The sequence below is a fragment of the Varanus komodoensis genome, unplaced genomic scaffold (genome assembly GCF_004798865.1).
Source record: "Varanus komodoensis strain SLA01 unplaced genomic scaffold, ASM479886v1 scaffold100, whole genome shotgun sequence".
NCBI classification, from domain to species: Eukaryota; Metazoa; Chordata; class Lepidosauria; order Squamata; family Varanidae; genus Varanus; species Varanus komodoensis.
Genome location: NW_025335270.1, coordinates 1,216,314 through 1,237,191, shown reverse-complemented (window position 1 = coordinate 1,237,191; position 20,878 = coordinate 1,216,314). Strand labels below are relative to the sequence as shown.

At 41.9% G+C, this 20,878-nt stretch overlaps 1 protein-coding gene across 6 annotated transcripts in view; it reads right to left on the bottom strand.

The window, feature by feature from the left end:
* ITSN2 (intersectin 2) overlaps window positions 1-20,878 on the bottom strand; it is a 122,726-nt gene that overhangs the window by 74,422 nt on the left and 27,426 nt on the right. For 5 of the 6 annotated variants that reach the window (XM_044419237.1, XM_044419242.1, XM_044419238.1 and 2 more), the window contains exons 9-17: window positions 20,237-20,300; window positions 19,544-19,681; window positions 19,368-19,453; window positions 18,264-18,526; window positions 16,766-16,915; window positions 15,373-15,513; window positions 10,001-10,088; window positions 7,558-7,697; window positions 3,254-3,334 (exon numbers count right to left, since the gene is read on the bottom strand). In XM_044419237.1, the coding sequence (XP_044275172.1) occupies window positions 3,254-3,334; window positions 7,558-7,697; window positions 10,001-10,088; window positions 15,373-15,513; window positions 16,766-16,915; window positions 18,264-18,526; window positions 19,368-19,453; window positions 19,544-19,681; window positions 20,237-20,300 (1,151 nt within the window). The remainder of the gene's footprint in view (window positions 1-3,253; window positions 3,335-7,557; window positions 7,698-10,000; window positions 10,089-15,372; window positions 15,514-16,765; window positions 16,916-18,263; window positions 18,527-19,367; window positions 19,454-19,543; window positions 19,682-20,236; window positions 20,301-20,878) is intronic. The other variant, XM_044419241.1, reaches the window with a different exon arrangement.

Below are 20,878 nucleotides of genomic sequence, written 5' to 3'. Positions count from 1 at the left end.
CATGATTCAAAGTGATCATGATAGGCTGGAGTGCTGGGCTGAAAGCAACAGAATGAAATTCCATTAGGACAAATGCCAAGTTCTGCACCTAGGAAAATGAAACCAAATGCATTGCTACAAAATGGGGAATACTTGGCTCTACAATACAAGTGAAAAGAATATTGGAACTGTTGTAGATCACAAGCTGAATGTGTGTCAACAATGTGATGTGGCTGCAAAAAGGCCAAATGCTATTTTAGACTGCATTAATAGAAGGATCACTTCCAAATTACTTGAAGTACTAGTTCCTCTATACTTAGTAGCAGCAGACTTCATATGTCCAGTTCTGGGCACCACAGTTTAAGAAAGTTGCATACAACTTGAAATGCTTTCAGAGGAGGGCAACATGGATGATCCACGGACTGGCAACAAAGCCCTGTGAGGAATGATTGAAAGAACTGGGCATGTTTAGCTAAAAAGATAAGATTGATGGGAGATATGATAGTACTCTACAAGTACTGGAAAGACTGTCACAAAGGGGAAGGTCAGGATCTCTTCGCAATCATCCTGCAGTACAGGACATGGAATAATAGGCTCAAGTTAAAGAAAGCCAGATTCTGGCTAGATATCAAGAAATAATTCCTCACTGTTAGGACAGTATGACAAATGAATTTGTACAATCAATATTTCTAACTAAATGGAGAACATTACATTATCTCACTTAGTTCTGGCTCAGTTCTCTGTCAAGTCTTGAATAATTGAATAATCCAGTTTTTGCCTTCTAAAGTATTAACAACCCATCTAATTATGTGTTATTTGCAAGTCTGATCAGCATCCACTCTACTCTGGTTCCAGAGTATGGTCTGAGGTCACATGAAGCAGCCAACTTGTTTAAGTTAAGCAGATCTAGTCTGTGCTCAGTTGGGAACCCTATGAATTCCACAATGAAAGAAAAACAAGATATACATGTCCAAACTAGGAAACAGAATCATAGAATAGTAGAGTTGGAAGGGGCCTGTAAGTCTGTAAGGGGCCATGGAGTCCAACCCCCTTGCTCAAAGCTGGACTCCAAGTTAAAACATCCTTGACAGATAGCTGTCCAGCTGCATCTTGAATGCCTTCGATGTGGGAGAGCCCACAGCCTCCTGGGGCAATTTGTTCCTTTGCCACACGGCATTAACAGTCAGGAAATTTCTCCTGATATCCAGCCAGAACCTGGCTTCCTGTAACTTGAGCTAGTTATTCTGTGTCCTGCACTCTTGGTTGACTGAGAAGAGATCCTGGCATCTTCTCTATTTCAAGTATTAGTAAAGTGTTATCATGTCTCCCTTCAGTCTTCTCTTCTCAAGGCTAAACATGCCCAATTCTTTCAATCTCGCCTCACAGGACTTTGCTTCCAGTCCCTGGATCATCTTCAGTGCCCCTCTCTGAACTTTTTCGAGTTTGTCTGCATCTTTCTTCAAGTGTGGTGCCCAGAGTACTCAAGATGCAGCCTAATTAGTGCTGAATTAGTATATCATGTGACTTAGAAGTTATATTTCTATTAACGCAGCCCAGTATAGTACTTGCATTTTTTGCAGTCACACCTCATTGTTGGCTCATGTTCATCTAGTGATCTACAACAACATCTCTATCCAAGTCCTTTAGTGAACAATATTGGGACCAGGAGAGAACACTATAGCACCCCTCCTGTTAGTTCCCTCCAACTTGACAAGGAGCCACTGATGGCTTTTGACCACCACCATCTATAAATCCACCTTAGCTTTGCCTAGGCAGCAATTTATCAGCTTGTCAACAAGAATATAATTGGAGACCTTTTTGAATGCCATTATAAAACCAAGACATATTATGTCCACAGCATTCCTCTTATTCGGCTTGCAAACCTATCAAGAAAGAAGATAAGGTTACTCTGGTACGATTTGTTCATGAGAAAACCATGCTGACTCTTTGTGATCAAATGCCCCCACCCAAATGTTCACACACTAATTGCTTAACGTGTTCTAGAACCTTTCCAGATACTACTGTCAAGCTGGCTGATTTTCAAAAAGGTGTGATCTCTTCCTCTGCCCCTTTTTGAAGAAGGGCACATTTGCCAACCTCCAATGTAACAGTAATCACCAACAGTTTTCAAAAAGATAGAAAAGGGCTCTGCAATTATACCTGCAAGTTCCTTTAGTGACCTTGGATAAAATGTGACTGACCCTAAAGGCTTGAATGTATTTAGGGTGCTTGTTGCTTGCATACCACCTCCTTATCTGTCTTGAGCAACATCTCCTTCCCTGTATCATCTGATCTATTTTTACCAGGTCAAGTAAAATTTTCCTTGTGGGAGAAGAATAAGAAAAAGTAGATATTAATCACTTACACCTCCTTCCTATTACCAACTCATATTTTTCCATCTTTTTGCAGTGGGCCTATCACTTTCTTGTTCTAATTAGAGCGGGGGGGGGGACCATTCTGACACTATCCCTACAACCTTTGGCTGCTCATTTGTATTCTTCCTAATTTGCTTTTCCTTTAATTTTCCATACAGGCACGTTTTGAAGGATATTATGATCTGAGTCTGAAGTCCTCCTAGTTGATGGGATGGAATGTGATGGGATGGGATGGGTCAGGGCAAGTACCTTCTTTCTCTTGAGTATAACATCCAGCCCTGGCTGGTGTGCTGCTTTCTGCTGTCAATGTTCCAAAGTCAGCACCAAGGCACTATATACAGTTTTTGTTCCTTTGTTTTTAGGGTCTGGTGTAGGATGCAAGGGTATTTTTCATAAAATGATGTTTTTTCTATACACTTGCAAAGCCTTCTTGTTATTCAGACGTCCATGTCAAAGCCCTTTTGTGAAAGCCCTTTTTGGTACATACACAGGACAGCTTTTCCTCAGGGATCAAAAGTGATCACATTTCACTTCAGGTGTTTTAGAAGTCGACCTTGACAGCAAGATTTTACCAAATTTCAATTAAGAAACAAGGATTAGAGGAAATCTGTGCACCTGTCTCCCTTTCATGTAAATTAAATAGTTGATAGTAGTTGGGTAGCAATCTTTATATTAAAACTTTGATCCTCACCCTTTTACTTAATTGCATGTAATTGGCAAGCAGACAGGGTTAAAAAGCAAACAGAAAAGCAAAGAAAAATCTATTCAAGTTGCATAGCACTAGTTACTTGTATATGCAAGATGTTGCATTAAATGCTAAAAGCATGCAACATATGAAGAAGTACCCAGAAAACAATGAAATTACTAGAGGCAAAAAAGGCTGAAGATTAGAAAATAACCTTAAGTAAGAGGAAGAGGTTGTTGAGACAGCTGAGCAGACACAAAAGGCACTGAAGAACAGAAGCATCCAGAGAGTCACACTGTAAGGCAAGGCAGATAAAAAGCAGTTATATTTATTCTGTAGTTGGGAACTTAGGGTGTTGGATCAACATGAATCACTTTTCTAGCATGGCAGGTATTAATCATGCTATTCGTATTACTTTCTGAAATGGTACACCAAATTTCCACTGTGCTCTCATCAGAGACATCCTCTAAAAAGTACATCTTCTCTAGCCAGATCTGGTCACAAGTGGGACCTGCATGAGAAGGCTGCATTGTGAAGTGCCCCTGCTCAGCTAGTTTATTTCTCCTATCAGTTCAACCATATTCACACATGTATTTACTCCATGTATCTGATACTTACCATATCAGAAGATAGCTCAAGACACACCCCTGTCCATGAATTCCATTTCCCCCTCCCACCTCATTTTCCATTCCATTTTCTACATTATGTTAAAACAATTGTTTGATACGGCCACTTGGACTTCAAAGGAAAAGCAGAGATTAACAGATGCTACTGGTGAGGGGAAGCAAACCAACAGTAAATAGTAAATATCATCCTCTCATCCTTTGCCCTGAGACTAAAAAAGAGCACGTAGAGCAGACTGGGCACCATCATCAGAACCCCCCACCACTCCCACCAATCCCTCCTCCAAATTCTGCTGCTTCTGAAAGGCAGGAGACATAGCAAACAAGAGACGGCTCTTCTGACCTCCTCTCACCCAACTTCCAACACTCACAGTGGCGGGTTTAGGTCTGCCGTGCCAGAAACTATGAGCTGCCACCTCTACTAACTCCTCTTTGCGTGCCTCACTACAGTGGAACAGAAACATAATCATGGAAGGGGGAGCCACCTTTCACTCATCTGCGTTCTCCAGTGATGGGGATTCAGGCCATCAATTCATCTCTTTCCTGTTGTGCCATCCAAACAGCGGGTAAATCAGAGAGGAAACATGACTGCTCTTTGCAGGGTCAGACTGGGGGTAGTGTAGCCATCCAGAGGCAGTGGCGCTCTTTATGTGGCACAGTAGCCCAATCCTCCCCACTACACTACCTAGTTAAAGACAGCAAATGCACTGACAAGAGGTAGTGGTTGCTCCTCTAAGAAGCAGCCACTGCATCTTTTGCATTTTGGTCGGGGTCTTAGGCCTCCCTGTCCTGCTAGGAAGAGATGGCTGCTCTGCCCCACCAAAGTATACAGCTTCTCTCTAATGAATACAGTTACTGCGAAGGAAACCACACAGCCTGGCATTCCAAAGGAGTCATCTCTCCTCTTCTTCAGAAACTACAGAGTACAGATAGCTGAAATAGCAAAACACGCTCCATCCTTCCATACTCTATCATTTCCCTCTCAAGAATGGTATTTTGCAGAGGAAAAGGTAGATTAACTGTCATTCTTCGAGTGGTCATCTACACATTCACACATATGGGTGTTGCGCCTGTGCAGTGCCTATGTCTAGGAAGATTCTCCCAGCTAAGCCTAGAAATTTCTGCAGGAGCCCTGCCCCTTTCTAATATAAAAGGGGTGGGCTCCTGTCATTTCCCTCAGTTCACATGGAGACTGATGTTGGCCTTGGAACCTAGCTGCTGTATAGTTTAGAAGGAAATTCCTAAGTAACTACCGACACGTATGTGGGGCCAACAGGTTGGTTGTGTGAATGCACAGATGACCACTTGAAGAAAGACAGTTACAGGTAAACAACCTTGCTTTCTTCTTTGTGGTGTCTGTGCATCACACATATGGATGACTAGCAAGCTTACTGGATTTGGAGGTGGGTTGTTCTGTCACTGAAGAATGGAGAACAGCACTGCATGGCCGAAGGAGCCGTCTTGCCTCACCTTAAGATCAAGTTGGTAACGTTTCATGAATGTTGATGGTGCTGAGCAGGTAGCCAGTTTACAGAGGTCTTGTAAGGGAATACCCACATGGAGAGCTGCAGGTTGAGTGGGCTTTGAATTGGTGCGGGAGCTCTGGTTGTGCCAAGTGGTAAGCTAGCTTAATTGGTTCCATGATCCACTTGGCCAGACACTGTGAACCGAATGGATCACCTTTGGAACGGCTGGGATACGTTACAAATAGTCTTTTAGTCTGTTGCATCAATTCAGTACAGGATCTGTAGAAGGCCAATGCCCTCCATACGTCAAGTGTATGCAACATTGATTCAGTTGGTGTGGATGCTGCCAGGAAGAAGGCTGGAAGCATTACATCCTGATTTAGGTGGAAACATGAAGCAACTTTAGGAAGAAAGGTGGGATCTAGTCAAAGGATTACTTTTTTCTTGTGGAAAGTCAGGTATGAAGGGTTTGCTCATAGAGTGCACAACTCACCTGCCCTGCAGGCTGATGTGACAGCCACAAGGAATGAGACTTTCCAAGAGAGCAGCCTCAGGTCTAAAGTAGCAAGTGGTTCAAAAGGGGGTCTTGTCAAGGCTTGCCATAGAACTAATAGACTCCAACTTGATACTACAGTCTGGATGGGGGGATTTAAATTGTATAGACCTTTCATGAATCTCTGTGAGAGGAGAGGAGAGATTACAGACAATACATCAATTGGACCCCTCTCTGAAATGACAGAGAGATAAACTTTGATGGAAGAGGTTTTTACAAATCCCAGAGAGGCATGAGTTAACTGCAGGGCCAGCAGTGTAGTGGTAGGCAGGGTTGTTGGTGGGAGAGGCGAACAAGCACGCTTTGTAGAGGTTGAGAAGCAGTTCCTCAGTTTTTTCTCCAGCTTTTCCTTGCTTGATTGATAGCCACTCTGGGTTCTCCTGCCATCTTGTGGTGCCTCTTATGGTGCCTCTTTTTATCTTTATGCTTCTTCATGCTGCCAATGTTTGTTGACTTTTCTGTTGCTGCAGGAGTGGCTTTCGGTGAGCGTGCGGCTGCAGATGGGGTGCAAGTTTCTGTAGCTCCCAGGAGGTGGACAGACAATCTTTGGATTCAACTGTGATGGCCCACATAGTGATGAGAGCCCTCGCCCACATCTGTTCTCCTGTGGCCAGATCTTTTTTTTTTTTTTACTTGCTTTGTAAATGCCTGGCAATGTGGGCCTGAGTTGGCTTGGAGTTCCTCCCCGAGGCAAAATGAACAGAATAAGTGTCCATTTCATGGATGGTATTTTCATGCCACACCAGACACATTATAAAAGCCAATTTGAATGCCATCAAGAGTGAGAGGGAGAGGGAAAGGGGAGAGACTTTCCGAGGCAAAGGGAGACAATTGGTTCTTTTTAAAAATTTACAAATTTTTTAGAGGGAAATGGTGAGGTGGGTTTAAAAAGGGAGGGGGGAATATGAAGGTTTTGAGGGAAAGCATAAGTTGAGAAAAAGTCTAAGAAACAGCTGAGGTAAATAGAATAATAGAGTGAAACTAAGACTCCCAAGGCACTACAAACTTTGGTCTCCATGTGAAGTGAGAGAAATGGTGGGAGACTGCCCTCTTTATACTAGGAGGGGGCGGGACTCCCACCAAAATTTCTAGGGCTAGCTAAGAAAATTGTCTTGAACTTCGGCACTGCACAGACACAGTAAACATACTGTATGTGTGACACATAGAGACCATAAAGAAGAACCAAAGAGTTCAGTGGGCTAAAATGGAAAAAATATGTGTTGTGTGCTCCAAAGGGGGAAAAATGGTACAAAATAAACTTAGGGGAATTTGGAGTAGCTTGGATACTTGTGGGCCACATGCACTCTGTACAATGTCCCCTGTGCTAAAAGGTGAAGATATTCAGAGAAATAGAAGGCCTTCCTTCCTGGTTATTGTGTTATGTGGTTAGCTTTTCTTAATTATGTTACTATTACACTGCTTTTTATATTCCAAGGCAGCTTACAAAAAAGATCTTAAAACATGGTAATTCTGCATATTCTTGGCAGATTTTGCTCAATACAATACTCAGCAGTATTAATCCAGTTTAAATTATGCAAAGTATGTAAATGGTATCCTTGAAATCTTAGTACCAAGAAACTTCAAACTGGTCAGCAAAACCATTCACAGTACTATTTAACATCAAATCACGTATCAGTGAGAGAGCACATGAAAGCCACGAACAGAACAAGGAGTGGTGTGCAAAAGTAATTTTCATACAGCTTCATCAACTGAACATTGTGAACTAAATGTGATGAGTTGAAGTAAACAGTTAGAAGTGAGCAATCCTTTAAGAAGTGATATATGCAATGTAGCAGTTTTGTTGCCCTTTACAGCAGTGACCGGCAGTAAATAACTACTTGCATTCACACTTAAAAAAACTACTGAAATATTTTACCTTAAGCTGATGGTTAAAAGCATCCATTTCAGAGAGTTTGGAAGATGTTTCTTTTTCTAGTGCATCAAGCTGTTCTCTAAGTCTTTGGCATAATTCTTCCTTCTCTGAGGACTTTTTATATAGTGAATTAAGGTCTGTATCTGCAGATAAAAGACCAACTAATTCAATGTTTAACTTACAAACTTTTAATTTGTTTTTTTTTCTTGTTAACACATACATTTTTATTCCAATTTACATTTTCCTGCAATGATTATATCAATGGCTCACTATTACCTACATTTTAAAAACAAAGGGTTAGGATGAAAAGCTCAATAAGACTGACTTACTCAAAGACACTCAGTGGGCTGGATCACACAACACAACGGCCCATGTGGACAAGTGCGCCTGTGACACACTGTGTTGCACCAAGCAGGTCACAGAATCCAAAGTGGAACATGAATTTCTGCCAGGGGCTTGGTCCAGTACCCTGAATCACAGAGCTGAAGCCATCAAGTCCACTCTGTCCCCATTTACTGGAGGAAATCCAGAGCCAGAGCATCTCTACATTGATGGCTGTCTGACTGCTGTTTCAAGAGCTCCTGTCAGGGGCAACCCATCTCCCCCTAAGTGTTCAGTTCTCTCATTGAACTGCTGTTACCATTACAACATTGCTCCTTTTATTCAACCAAAACCTACCCTCCTAAAACTTACACTCATTATATCTAGTCTTGCTCTCTGGTGTAATGCTATTTTTTTTTTATCATGCAATCATCCTGTTTCATTCAGAGAATTTTACAATGTCCAGAGGATGCCATTTTTTGTTTGTAGTCCTCCCATCCTACTTCCATTTTTCTCTTACCAGAAAAAAGATGTTGAGGAAGAATCAGAACAGTTGCACAATACCTCTTGATTAGTAGTGGCAGGGGACCTCTGTCTGGAAGCACCCCACATCTTTGCGCTCTTCTATGTGACACCCCTTCAGGTAACTGAAGGGTACTCTCATGTCTCACTTCAATCTTTTCTTCTTCATTCTATGGATACTGAGTTTGCATGGCACAACAAACTACTCTGGCAATAAGGAAGCTATTTATGATAAGCCTGAAGAGAACTAAGCTCAGCATGAGCGCATTGTCCCCTCTCTCTCTCCCCCGCTCCTTCCCCCAGGCAGTATCCTAAGTTCCCCCTCTGACAGCCACAATTGTGAACCGATTTCTGCTCACTCTGGTTGCCAGAGTCCTTGTTACACAAACAGGGCTCAACTTGAGGGCCTCTGCGCGAATATAGTGGCATATAAGTCTAATAATGATGGATAAACAAACTTCCATGCTCAGTTGCTTTGAACAATGTGGAGAGGACTGCCTGCTGAATGCTGACCAAATGGAAGTTCAGAGTATGAACTCTGCTTGTGCAGAGTTCTTCATCCCTGTCATCTTATTTGTCCCACAGCACATACAGAGCTTTTGCAGAAGCACAAGGGGGAGGACACAAGAGGAAGGGAATGCTGAATGGACACTCCTTCTCCAGAGAGTGCAGGAGGTAGAGGTACCCCACCTGCCTGGCCATGCTGCCTTGAGTACAGGGCAGCATAGCTGAGAGGGTCGCCATCTCCTACCTCCTGCTACAGAATTCTCCTCTCAGGCAGGAGGGGGAAGGAGGCAGGGGTGCCTGATTCACTTGGTGGCACTGCAGGACACCACAGAGCAGATCCCCATGGGCAGCTGGAAGAGCCTACTCTCAAGCTGCCAGGAATGGATCTTGGCCAACCCTGATGATGATTTAAGAGTAGACTTCCTAAACTGCCTGGAAAGATATCCACTTCTCCTTACTGAAAGGATATCCACTTCTCCTTATTGAGAGGAGCTGCATTCTTAGGCAACAGGCCTAAGACAGACCATGGGTTCTTAGGATGGGTTTGTTGGAAGAACCAGCCCATCCTGGGTGACTCAAGCTGTGTTCACACAGCCTGTATTGTCCAAACCAGTTTCAATGACACCATAATGCCCACCTAACTGCATTTTTATCCCCAACATTGAAATATACCAGTTGAGACTTTGAAATATACCAGTTTCAGTTTTCCTAAAACATGTAACATGACAGACAATTACTCTGTCTGTCTGTATGTCAGTGTTGCAAAGTGGATTTTACCAGTCCTTAAAATTTGTATGAAATACAACAGATGAAGAATGCTTTAATAACTACTAATACCCTGTTAGCATTGTCTATGCTTTTTGTTGTTCATTATGCAACTCAGGCTTTTCTTTATTTCAGTGAAACCCTGGTGCCTCATAGTTCACTCAGCCAATTACCCACTTGGTTGTTCTGAAATCTGTTGTCATCTCCTAGCAGGGTCCACCCTTAGCCCTTCTTTTTCCCATCCTGCCTTCTAATGACTGCTTCTACTTCATTCCAGTAAGCAAAAGAAAATTGAGAATGGATAAAAATGAATCATTTATAATATACTTACTCAGGGAGTTGTCCTGGTGCATATTTTTTATCTTCTCATTTAACTGCTTTTTTTCAGGAACAAGGAGGTTCAGCTTATTCTTATATTCCTGCAGGCAAGTTGCAGAAATATATCATCAACCAACTTCTTTTGGGATATCACAAAGGCAATCTGACAATACAAATCTACAAGGTAGATAGGCTAATATATTTTGCATGGCAACTCTCTTCCTACCAGCAAAATGCATGTGGGGTAATCTTTGTTAGTCATATGATTTGTTGTTTGAAAGTAATTCTCTTGGACATACATAGAAACATGTTGGCTAATATGTCTGAACCTTATTTTCTATAACATTTCCTCATCATGGTTTCAACATGTTTCCTAAATTCTGTACAAATAATTGCAGAGTTTCATATCTGCCAAACAGAACAAACAAAGCACAATATTAAGCACTGGCTAAATTCACACATAACAACAACCCTTGTTGGAAAATGTGCAGGCATGGTTTGTTGTTACATGTGAACTCAGCTTCCATGAAAACACATAGAGAAACAATGCTTTGTTTTAAAGTTTCCATGTTTCACCATGACTTGTTATGTGTGACCCCCGTTACAATGTTTCTGTGTGGCTTCCACATTTTCACCAATGAGCTTGGCGGCAACAATGGCTGTGCCTTCAGGAGATACTCCAGCCTCCATTTTTTGCGGCCCTGTTCTGCTGAGGCAGCTGCAGCCCTGCTCTGATTCATGCCCCCTTCCTCTTCTATCTGCGCACTGCCTTCCCAATGCCAGGTGAAGGTCTGGAATACCGGTCACAGTGGGGCATCCTGCTACGCCATCTCGAGCAGCAGAGCAGCAACCGTGGAGGCAGCCACACTTGGTGCTCCAGTCTCGTCACGGCACTTTGCTGGAAATGGCTGCATGTTCTACTCAGGGAGCCAGTGGAAGGCCACCTTGCCCACGAGGAGGTTGTGTGTGGCTGTGTGTGGGTGTTGCCATCAGGGAGATGCCCTGAGAAGCCCATGTCTCCCATTCTGTCTCCTGCCCCACCTCCACTCTTGTCCTTGACGTTCCAAAGGATTCTCAGCAAGCCCTACTGTCTTCTACCACCCACTGCCACAGTGCAGGACAAACACATTCCTTGCAGATGCCCAGACAGGCGTCCTCAGAGAAGTCTGCCGGGCAGGAAGAATTCCCTCTGTCCCCGCCGCGTGTGCACATGCTGATGCCCTCTGTGTGTCTGGCTGCTCTCCCTGGCAACATGTGTGAGTTCCATGCAGCGTGGATGAATGTGCAGTGAGGGAGCAAGGAGAGGTATATGTGGTGTACTTGTTGGCACAGAGCAGGGCAACAGCAAGGAGTACTCCTATAGTGCTACTCTAGAGCAACAGGGCTACACTAGTGAGTAGCCAGTTGGTTTGCTGAGTGCTGAAAAAAATCAAAAAGAGGAAGCCAGCTGCAGCCATACCCAGGAAAGCATATAGGCCAATGAGGGAGAGGCAGGCAGGAGCAGTGTGCCCTGTGATTGATTTCTAGCTGTGGGGGATGATGAGATATCTGTTGCCATTTGGAGGGATACGGAGAAACATAGAAACCATGTGAATGTGTGAACCCAGGACGCAAGCGTTGAACCAGTGCAGAGAATTGAAAAAACTTTATCTTAAATGAATTAAAACAGGAACCACATAGGAATAAATATAACATGATAACGCACAGCATGCCTGGGAGTCTAATACCTAGATACCCTCTGAAGAAGGCCCATTGCAGTGAATGCAGAAGCAGGCATGCTACAGGCAGGTATAGATTCCACAATATCAAAACAAATGTGCTAGCAAATTGTATTAGGAATGTTAGTAATGTTTAATTATGTTTCTTGTTATTATATTAATTGTATTGTTTTTGTTAGTTTAATAAAAAGTATAACAATAAAACATAAAGAACAAAGAAGGTTTTGTGATTTGTCCATTTTCCTGAACATTTGTCATGACTTGCAATATAAGCTATAAGCTTTAATTTGTATAAATTACAGAAGCCTATATTCTGTTTTATCTTTCAATTCCTATTCTCCTTACAAAGCTTATGGAGAAATCATTCTGTTATGTTAATTGTGAAGTCATGTCCAACCCATCGCGACCCCATGAACAACATTCCTCCAGGCTCACCTGTCCTCCACCGTCCCCCAGAGTGCACCTAAGCTCACACCAACTGCTTCAGTGACTCCATCTAGTCACCTCATCCTCTGCCCTACCCTTCTCCATTTGCCATCAATCATTCCCAGCATTAGGCTCTTCTCCAGGGAGTCCTTCCTTCTCATTAGGTGGCCAAAATATTTGAGTTTCATCATCAGTATCTGGCCTTCTAAAGAGCACTCAGGGTTGATCTCCTCTAGGACTGATTGGTTTGATCACCTTGCAGTCCAAGGGACTCGAAGGAGTCTTCTCCAGCAGCACAATTCAAAGGCTTGAATTCTTCGGCTCTCAGCTTTCCTTGTGGTCCAACTTTCACAGCCATACATTGTGACTGGGAAAACCATAGCCTTGACTATATGAACTTTTGTCAGTAGGGTGATGTCCCTGCTTTTTAGTGTGTTGTCTAGATTTGCCATAGGTTTCCTCCCCAGGAGCGTCTTTTACTTTCTTGGCTACAGTCCCCATCTGCGGTGATCTTGGAGCCCAGGAAAATAAAATCTGTCACTACCTCCATTTCTTCCCCATCAGTTTGCCAGGAAGTGATAGGACCAGATGCCATGATCTTAGTTTTCTTAATGTTGAGTTTCAAGCCAACTTTTGCGCTCTCCTCTTTCACCTGCATCAAGAGGCTCTTTACGTAGTTCCTCTTTACTTTCTGCCATTAGAGTGGTATCATCTGCATATCTAAGGTTGTTGATATTTCTCCCAGCAATCTTAATTCCAACTTCTGATTCATCTAGCCCTGCCTTTCGCATGATGTGCTCTGCATACAAGTTAAATAGACAAGGCGACAGTATACAGCCTTGCTGAACTCCTTTCCCAATTTTGAACCAATCAGTGGTTCCGTGTCCAGTTCTCACTGTTGCTTCTTGACCCACATATAGGTTTCTCAAGAGACAAATAAGATGGTCTGGGACTCTCATCTCTCTAAGAACTTCCCACAATTTGTTGTAATCCACACAATCAAAGGCTTTAGCATAATCAATGAACCAGAAGCAGATGTTTTTCTGGAACTCCCTAGCTTTCTCCATGACCCAGCATACTGTATGTTGGCAATTTGATCTCTAGTTCCTCTCCCTCTTCGAAATCCTGCCTGTACATCTGGTAGTTCTCAGTCCACATACTGCTGGAGCCTAGCTTGTAGGATTTTGAGCATAACTTTGCTAGCATGTGAGATGAGTGCAATGGTGCGGTAGTTTGAACATTCTTTGGCATTGCCCTTCTTTGGGATGGGAATGTAAACTGACCTTTTCCAATCCTGTGGCCACTGTTGTGTTTTCCAAATTTGCTAGCATATTGAGTGTAGAACTTTAACTGCATTGTCTTTTAGGAGTTTGAATAGCTCAGCTGGAATACTGTCTCCTCCACTAGCTTTGTTATTGCTAAGTCTTCCTAAGGCCCTTTTGATTTTACATTTCAGAATGTCTGGCTCGAGGTCAGCAACCACCCCATCATGTCATTTTGGAGATTGTTCCCAGTACTGCTTTTCCTACTCTTTTACGGACTATGAAGGCTACTCCATTTCTTCTGAGGGATTCTTGCCCGCAGTAGTATACCTGATGGTCATCTGAATTAAATTCACCCGTTCCTGTCCATTTTAGTTCGCTGATTCCCCAGATGTCGATGTTCTGTCTTGTCATCTCATGTTTGACCACGTCCAGTTTGCCTTGATTCATGGATCTTACATTCTAAGTTCCTATTCAGTGTTGTTCTTTACAGCATCGGACTTTCCTTTCACCGCCAGATACATCCACAACTGAGTGTCCTTTCAGCTTTGACCCAGTCTTTCTGGCGCTACTAATACTAGCCCTCCGCTCTTTCCCAGTAGCAATGAGGAGAAATCATTAAAACATATAAAACATTTCTATCAAGCTCTTTATCCTAATAAATCCTTTGAAAAGAAAGGCTATGTTAGATACCCAGCTTTACCTCTCATTCTCCACTAATCCAGGTGAGGCAGTGGCTGTGCTGAACCAGTGCTTGGCCGAGGTAAGGGAATGGATGAGGGCCAATAAACTGAAACTCAACCCAGACAAGACGGAGGTCCTGTTGGTTGGCGGATCGGGTTTCGGAGAGGGTGGATTTGACCTGGTCCTGAATGGTGCAACACTCCCTCTTAGGGATAAGGTCCGCAGCTTAGGAGTACTCCTCGACCCGGAGCTTTCTTTGGAAGCTCAGGTGACAGCGGTAGCAAGGAACGCCTTCCTTCAGCTTCGGCTGATTAATCAGCTGCGCCCCTACCTGGAATACGACTGCCTGGCGACGGTGACACACGCGCTGGTGACTTCCCGCCTAGACTTCTGTAACGCGCTTTATGTGGGGCTTCCCCTGAAGACAGTCCGAACACTTCAATTGGTGCAAAATAGAGCTGCCAGGTTGCTGACGGGGACGGGGCGTTATGCTCACATGACTCCAGTCCTCCATCAGCTTCACTGGCTTCCCATTGAAGCCCGGGCCCAATTCAAGGTGTTGATTATGACCTACAAAGCCCTAAACGGCTTGGGTCCTGGCTACCTGAACGAGCGCTTACGTCCGTATATGCCCGACCGCCCTTTGAGATCTGCGGGAGAGTCCCTTCTCCAGGAACCCTCCATGAAAGAAATTAGGAGAGTAAGTACCCGGAGGAGGGCTTTCTCTGCGGTGGCGCCCAACCTATGGAATTCACTCCCCAAAGAGGTCCGCCTGGCACCGTCGTTACTGGTTTTTCGGCGCCAGGTAAAGACCTTTTTATTTAAACATCATTTCAATTGTTAAAACATATGATCTGGCCTGGGCAACTTCTTCTTCCTTCTCTTTCTCCTCCTATATTTTTATTTTATACTGATAATTTTAATTTTGTATTTGTAAATCAATGTATTTTTTGTATTGTTATATTTAATGGTAATTTATTATGTACTATTGTATTTCAATGTATTTTATCATGTTGTAAGCCGCCCCGAGGTTTCGGCAAGGGGCGGCATAGAAATGTTATAATAATAATAATAATAATCATCATCATCATCATCATCATCTTTGGGAACTCCAGCTATATGTGAGAGACTATTTGCATGGAAACCAATACTATTAGTAATTGGCCTTTAGTTAGTAGAAACCAATCTAAAAAGAAGTGATTTCAATTTTTAAAGGAGAAAATTCCCTCCATTTTTTCCTTTATTCTCTGGAATCAACAAGGAAACAATTCCAGGCTTAATGGGGGATCACATACTTGAAGCTGTTGCTCTAGCTGCTTGATTTCAATAGTTTCCAAATCACATTTCTTTTCCAAAAGATCCAACTCGGTTTTTTTATTTTGTTTTTGGTTTCGAACATCTTGCAATCTCCCAGAGATCTGCTGGTGTTTGCCATCCTGCAGAGAAAAGAGACATCAAACATCTAATGCAACAACTTAAAGCATTTCTCTAACATACATGTGCCAACAATAGTCCCCGCAAAACAGGAATGTTGCCAAAATTATTTTGTGTTAATTAAAATAAAAATAAAAAGTAGATTTCTAGTCTCCCTCTTCCTTCTCTTCAGAAAATAGTTACAACTCGACAAATGTTGAAACTCAAATCATTCTTCAGCTACTTAATAAGTGGCAAAGGCAAGTCCTTTAAACTTTTCAGACACTCTAGGCTTTGAAAAGTCTTCTATACATGGAAGTTACAGAACTGTAAGCAATGCTTCTTTCCAAACTCCTGTTCTGCTAATTTAGAAAATGGAGGAGGGTAGTCCACCGAAACCATTGACCAAGGTTGCTACTGAACACACAGCAGGAGAGCTTCATTCATTCATTGAATGCTGATATTGCATAGGAGAGAGAATTGCTAAGGGCATTCAAGAAGCAAAAGGAAAAGGTGACAGAATCTGGAATGCAACTTTTCAGTGACTATCACAAAGAGACAAGAAGAACTATTACAAAGAAATAGAAGAGAACAATAAAAGATGGAAAACAAGAGACCTTTTCCAGAACATCCAAGAAATCAAAGGAAAATTCAAACCTAGATTAGGACTGTTGAAGATAAAGGAGTCAGACTATCTGAGCAGGAGAAAATAGGCTTAGAACTATCAGAACTATTCCAAGCTGCAGAAATCAGTCCAAATTCTAATAAAATACAGTGGTGCCTCAGCCCATGAATGCCTTGGTTCACAACCAAATCGGGTCACGAACAAAAATTCTATGAAAATTTTGACTTGGGTCGCAAGCTCTGCATTGGGTGGCAACCAAGATTGCGGCCATCTCCCCACCGCCTCCCCCCGAGTGGGAAGAAGGCCACAATCGCAGTTGTATTTGTGCAGGGAAGACATTTGCAACATTTGCAAAAAAAAAATGCAAAATCTTTTTTGCAAAATGTTGCAAAAATTTCTAGGATATACTTGTGGTTAAAAGCCTGGAGAAAATAAAGTTATACTGATGAATATCACCCACACTGTTGTTCCGCTGAGCTTTGGACGTTCTTATCTCTGATCAAGGCCTTCCACTGCATGACAAAGCCCATTTGTGTGATTGCACAAAGACCATGAAGAAGAGCTGCTCTAACAAACAGGAATATACAACAACTGCATGGAAATGCAATACATACTTGTAGTCCTACATGTCTTTTAGTAATAAGACTTACCAATGCATCCAGTTCGAGATTAAGGCTTTTCTTTTTAGAGCTCAGCTTGACCATTTCTTCTTGTTCTTTACTACGTTGATTGAGAAGATCTTGACGGCGAATCCTCTCCCATTCCAGACGTCGTTGGCGCTCAAGTTCTTGCTTTGCTGCCTGCAGATAAACAGAACATATCTATTAAAATACCATAAGATATGTGCAAGTATTGATTTATGCTCAGCATAATGTTTTTTAATTTTCCAGACAGTGCTATTTTTCACTGGATTTGTCATGCATTCCAGTGAAAAATTGACAGGGAAGGGCAAAGACTGGCTGATTCCCTAATTCCCTTACCACTTTGCTGCCATCACTGCTGCAGATAGCCACGAGCAGCTGTTGCTATTTGACATCAGAAGCAGCGTGAGAGGAAGTCCCCTGCTGGGAACTGTTACAACTTAAGTGGGTCTGTCTGATCTGAAAGCTCAATGAAATGCCCTCTGTAGTAGCACTAACTAACAACTGTTTGCATGCCATACTCCTGCCACATTAGTTTTCATTTCCACTAGAATACTGATTTGATGAACCTATTTCTAGTTTAACAGTGATAACATTTTCAACTTTTAATATAATTGTAATCTGTATTCTGAAAACTGGAGATAACCCTGAAGGCATCGTGAAAGAGTCCATTCAGCAAGAGAATGTCCATTGGTAGTGAGCTGAACTCCCCCTCTCCACATTTTCTTTACAAACGGAAATGCAAACTGCTCTCAGCTAAAATGGGAAATTGCAATCACAAGCAGCATCAGACAAGTGTGCTGCACTTGCTTGTAATTACTGTACATACATTTTTATTTTCCAGGATATCTGCATATTCTTGCCATGCCACTTGAGAACCAAAATGCAGGCACAGTGCAAGGCAGTGTGCTGCCCAGGCAGAGGTTTGGATTTTGAAATAAACCAGGTTTCCAGTCCTATATTTTGCATTTTTTCCCTGAATGACTAGGATAATGAAGGACATCAATGCTAGTATACTTGGATGCTATGCCATATTTTAAAACTGACTGGTTTCTTGGGTAAATTGCCAGAATTCATAAAATGAAAGTCAAAAGAAGAATAAAACAAATCCTAGCTTCTTAGCTGTTAACCCATTACTTAGATCAATCAATTACTTTATGTTTTGGTTCTCACCCATTCAGGGAAATAACTTTACCACAGTGACAAATTTAAAATACAGGGCTGTATGCAATACTGACCTGTGCTCCAGTGGGATGTACCACTACACCAATAGTTCCTGAATATTTGAGAATGAATGAAAATGCTAATTTCTGAAACAGCACAAGTCAGAAGGGAACTTTGCTGACCTATGCCTTTCCAGAAATGAGCATTTCCACTTGTATACAGGGGTCCTTTAGAAAAGTATAGTTCCTAATATTCCTGTGGGTGCAACAGAACCAGTGAAGTGGCAATGTTAGATACAGCCCATATTTCCCAAAGATTTAATAAATGGAACATTTAAAGCAACCTCCCGCCTCTCTATTTCTTTTCTCTTTTCTTCCTCCCTTTGTTGTTCGATTTCTCTTTGTTTTTCTAAGTGCCTCTCCAGTTCAAGTTGCTTCTTCTGTTCTCGTTCCTGCTGTTCCCTCTCCCACCGTTCTTTTTCTTCTCTTTCCTTCTGTGCTTTACGTTCTGCTTCTCTTTGCTGCTGCTCCAGCAACACTTGACGCCGTTTCTCCAGTTCCATGTTGCCTCTTTCATAGTTTGCTTTCCTCTTATCCTCAAATGTAACTAGATTAAAGAATGATAAATGGCTCTATTATAAAATATTTTCAAGATGCTGGCATATCTCCTCCTACTAATATGTTATTAAACAAAACTTTTAATTTTGGTATCAAAAACTTTTTAAAACCTTTATATTATTCTGGTTCTAATCCAACAATCCCAGGAGATTTTTCCTATTTTCAACTTATTAATACTTTCCTCTATTTCTTCTTTAATTGTTTGTTCCATTATGTCTATATCCATCTGTTGTAGTTTCTCCCCAACAATTTTCTCTGTATATGATCTGACTTTGTGTAATGATAATTCTCCACCTATGTATAACTTTGAAAAAAAGTTATAAAATATTCTCAATTTATCTCTTGTTAAATTACATTTTTACCATTTTGGCCTCAAACTATTCCAAATGAATGTTTTAGCTTCTTAAGATTAGTTTTAGTTTCTTTAGTTTTAGTTTCTTTAGTTGTGCAGAATAGGCAAACAACCTTGAATTCTAATTACTACATTCAGAATAATCTCTCCTCAACTATATCACATTTCTTTGCATTTTTTCAATTTCCACATTTTCTAATTCCTTTCTTTTAGCTTTCATTCGTAGTAGGATTTTTAAATCTCTCTTTTGCTGCTTCCTATTCCTTTAAGCTCAAGCATTCTGCATTCATTTTTATGGCCACAGCATCCTCCTCCTCCTTTTGATAGGCCTGCTGTAAGCAACGTAACTTGGCCCCCATAATTCAGTCATAATGTGCTCAAATGTTAAACCAAACTGAAGTCAAGCATATACAGATGAAATAACATTTTAAAGGCAACATTGCACTGCAACAAGAAAAGCAAAGAATCCCATTATTACCTGGAAGTTTTTGAGGGGGTTCCTCTTCTTGCTTTATCTGGTATGTTGGTAGAGCACAATTAGTATTTTCACCACACCTTCCACTTCTAGAGGGAAGAAAGGGCAGATTTATGTTTAAAACATCTAGTCATTTAGCATTTCTGGTACAATTTTAACAACCTGCTATCGTTATGTACCTCAAAGAAGGTGGAACCAACTCAGGAGGCAGACTTAGTGGGAGGGGCTGCCCAGCTTTAGCCATATCAGTTAAATGCATAGCTAATATGAACTCCTCAGCTTTCAGCTGTCCGTTACCATCAATGTCAGCTAGGGACCTAAGAAAGACAGAACAACTGTGTTAATAGAACAGAGGGAAATGGGGACAGAAGTTTCATTGTTCCAGTAGAATATCTTCATGAATATATCTTACTATAGTCCTTCGAAAGGGGTATCCCATGTATAAGACTACAAAGAATTTTAAACATTGACAATATATTGGATTAATATGTATTTATGCTTTGTCCACTTGATATGTATTATTATGTTTAATTTTCTAAAGATTATGAAAAATATAACAATGTTATTTAAAGTTTTCCTTGAGAGCCTCTCATTAGTTCACTGTCATTTGTTCTGAGACTCATAAGTAAAAGAAAAAATGAACCCAGAAAAATATGAAGTGAAACAAATATAGTACTCTCTTTTCCTCTACAGATCTGCAATCTAAGAATATACATAACATAATAGTATACCATTAAACTCATATTATGCAAAACAGTACAGTTTTTTAATCTACAATTTCTTCAAAAATCACTCTCCATTTGTTAACACTGTAAATCTATTATAAACTTCCACAAAAGTATCTGGATATTACTAATCCATGAGCAACTTACCAAATAGTAGCCAACTGCGTCTGGGATAAGTTTGATTGCAGAAGAGCATTTTTTGCCTGAAATCCTATTAAAATTGATTAAGTATATTAATAGGCAAATCTAGTATATTAATAGGCAAACCAAACAAACAGTGATGCAGACTGTAAACAACTAAACCAACTGGCTATCCTGGTTTAACTTTAAATCTCACCCCAAAGGAACCCAAAGAAACATGTCCTGAAAAGATGGACCCTAAGTCAGTGGTTCCCAGACTTTTTTGGGCAGTTACCTGTTGGGTGACAACCCAAGCGCCTGTGCCTCTTTCTTTGTATTAGAGGTGCTGGGGTTGTCCTACCTGAGGTGGACTGATCAATGCCCCTTGCTTGCCTGGCTTCTCTCTCCCCGTCTCTCATCCGCTCTCCCACCAGGGCACTGGGAGGGGGGAGCCATGGTGAGGGGCAGCTTGCAGGACTGTGGGAGGGGGGTTGAGGCAGTCTTCTTGGCAGTCCTCAGCAGCAGCGACGGCAAAACAGCGGGGGACAGCCTTGGGCACCAGCTGGCTTAAGAGAGCCTGCGGGGAGGAGGGTCATGGCTTGCCCAGCTCCTCTCTCCCCTACCCTTGTCCCCGTTCTCACAGGGGCATCAGGGTGGGGGCACTGCGGA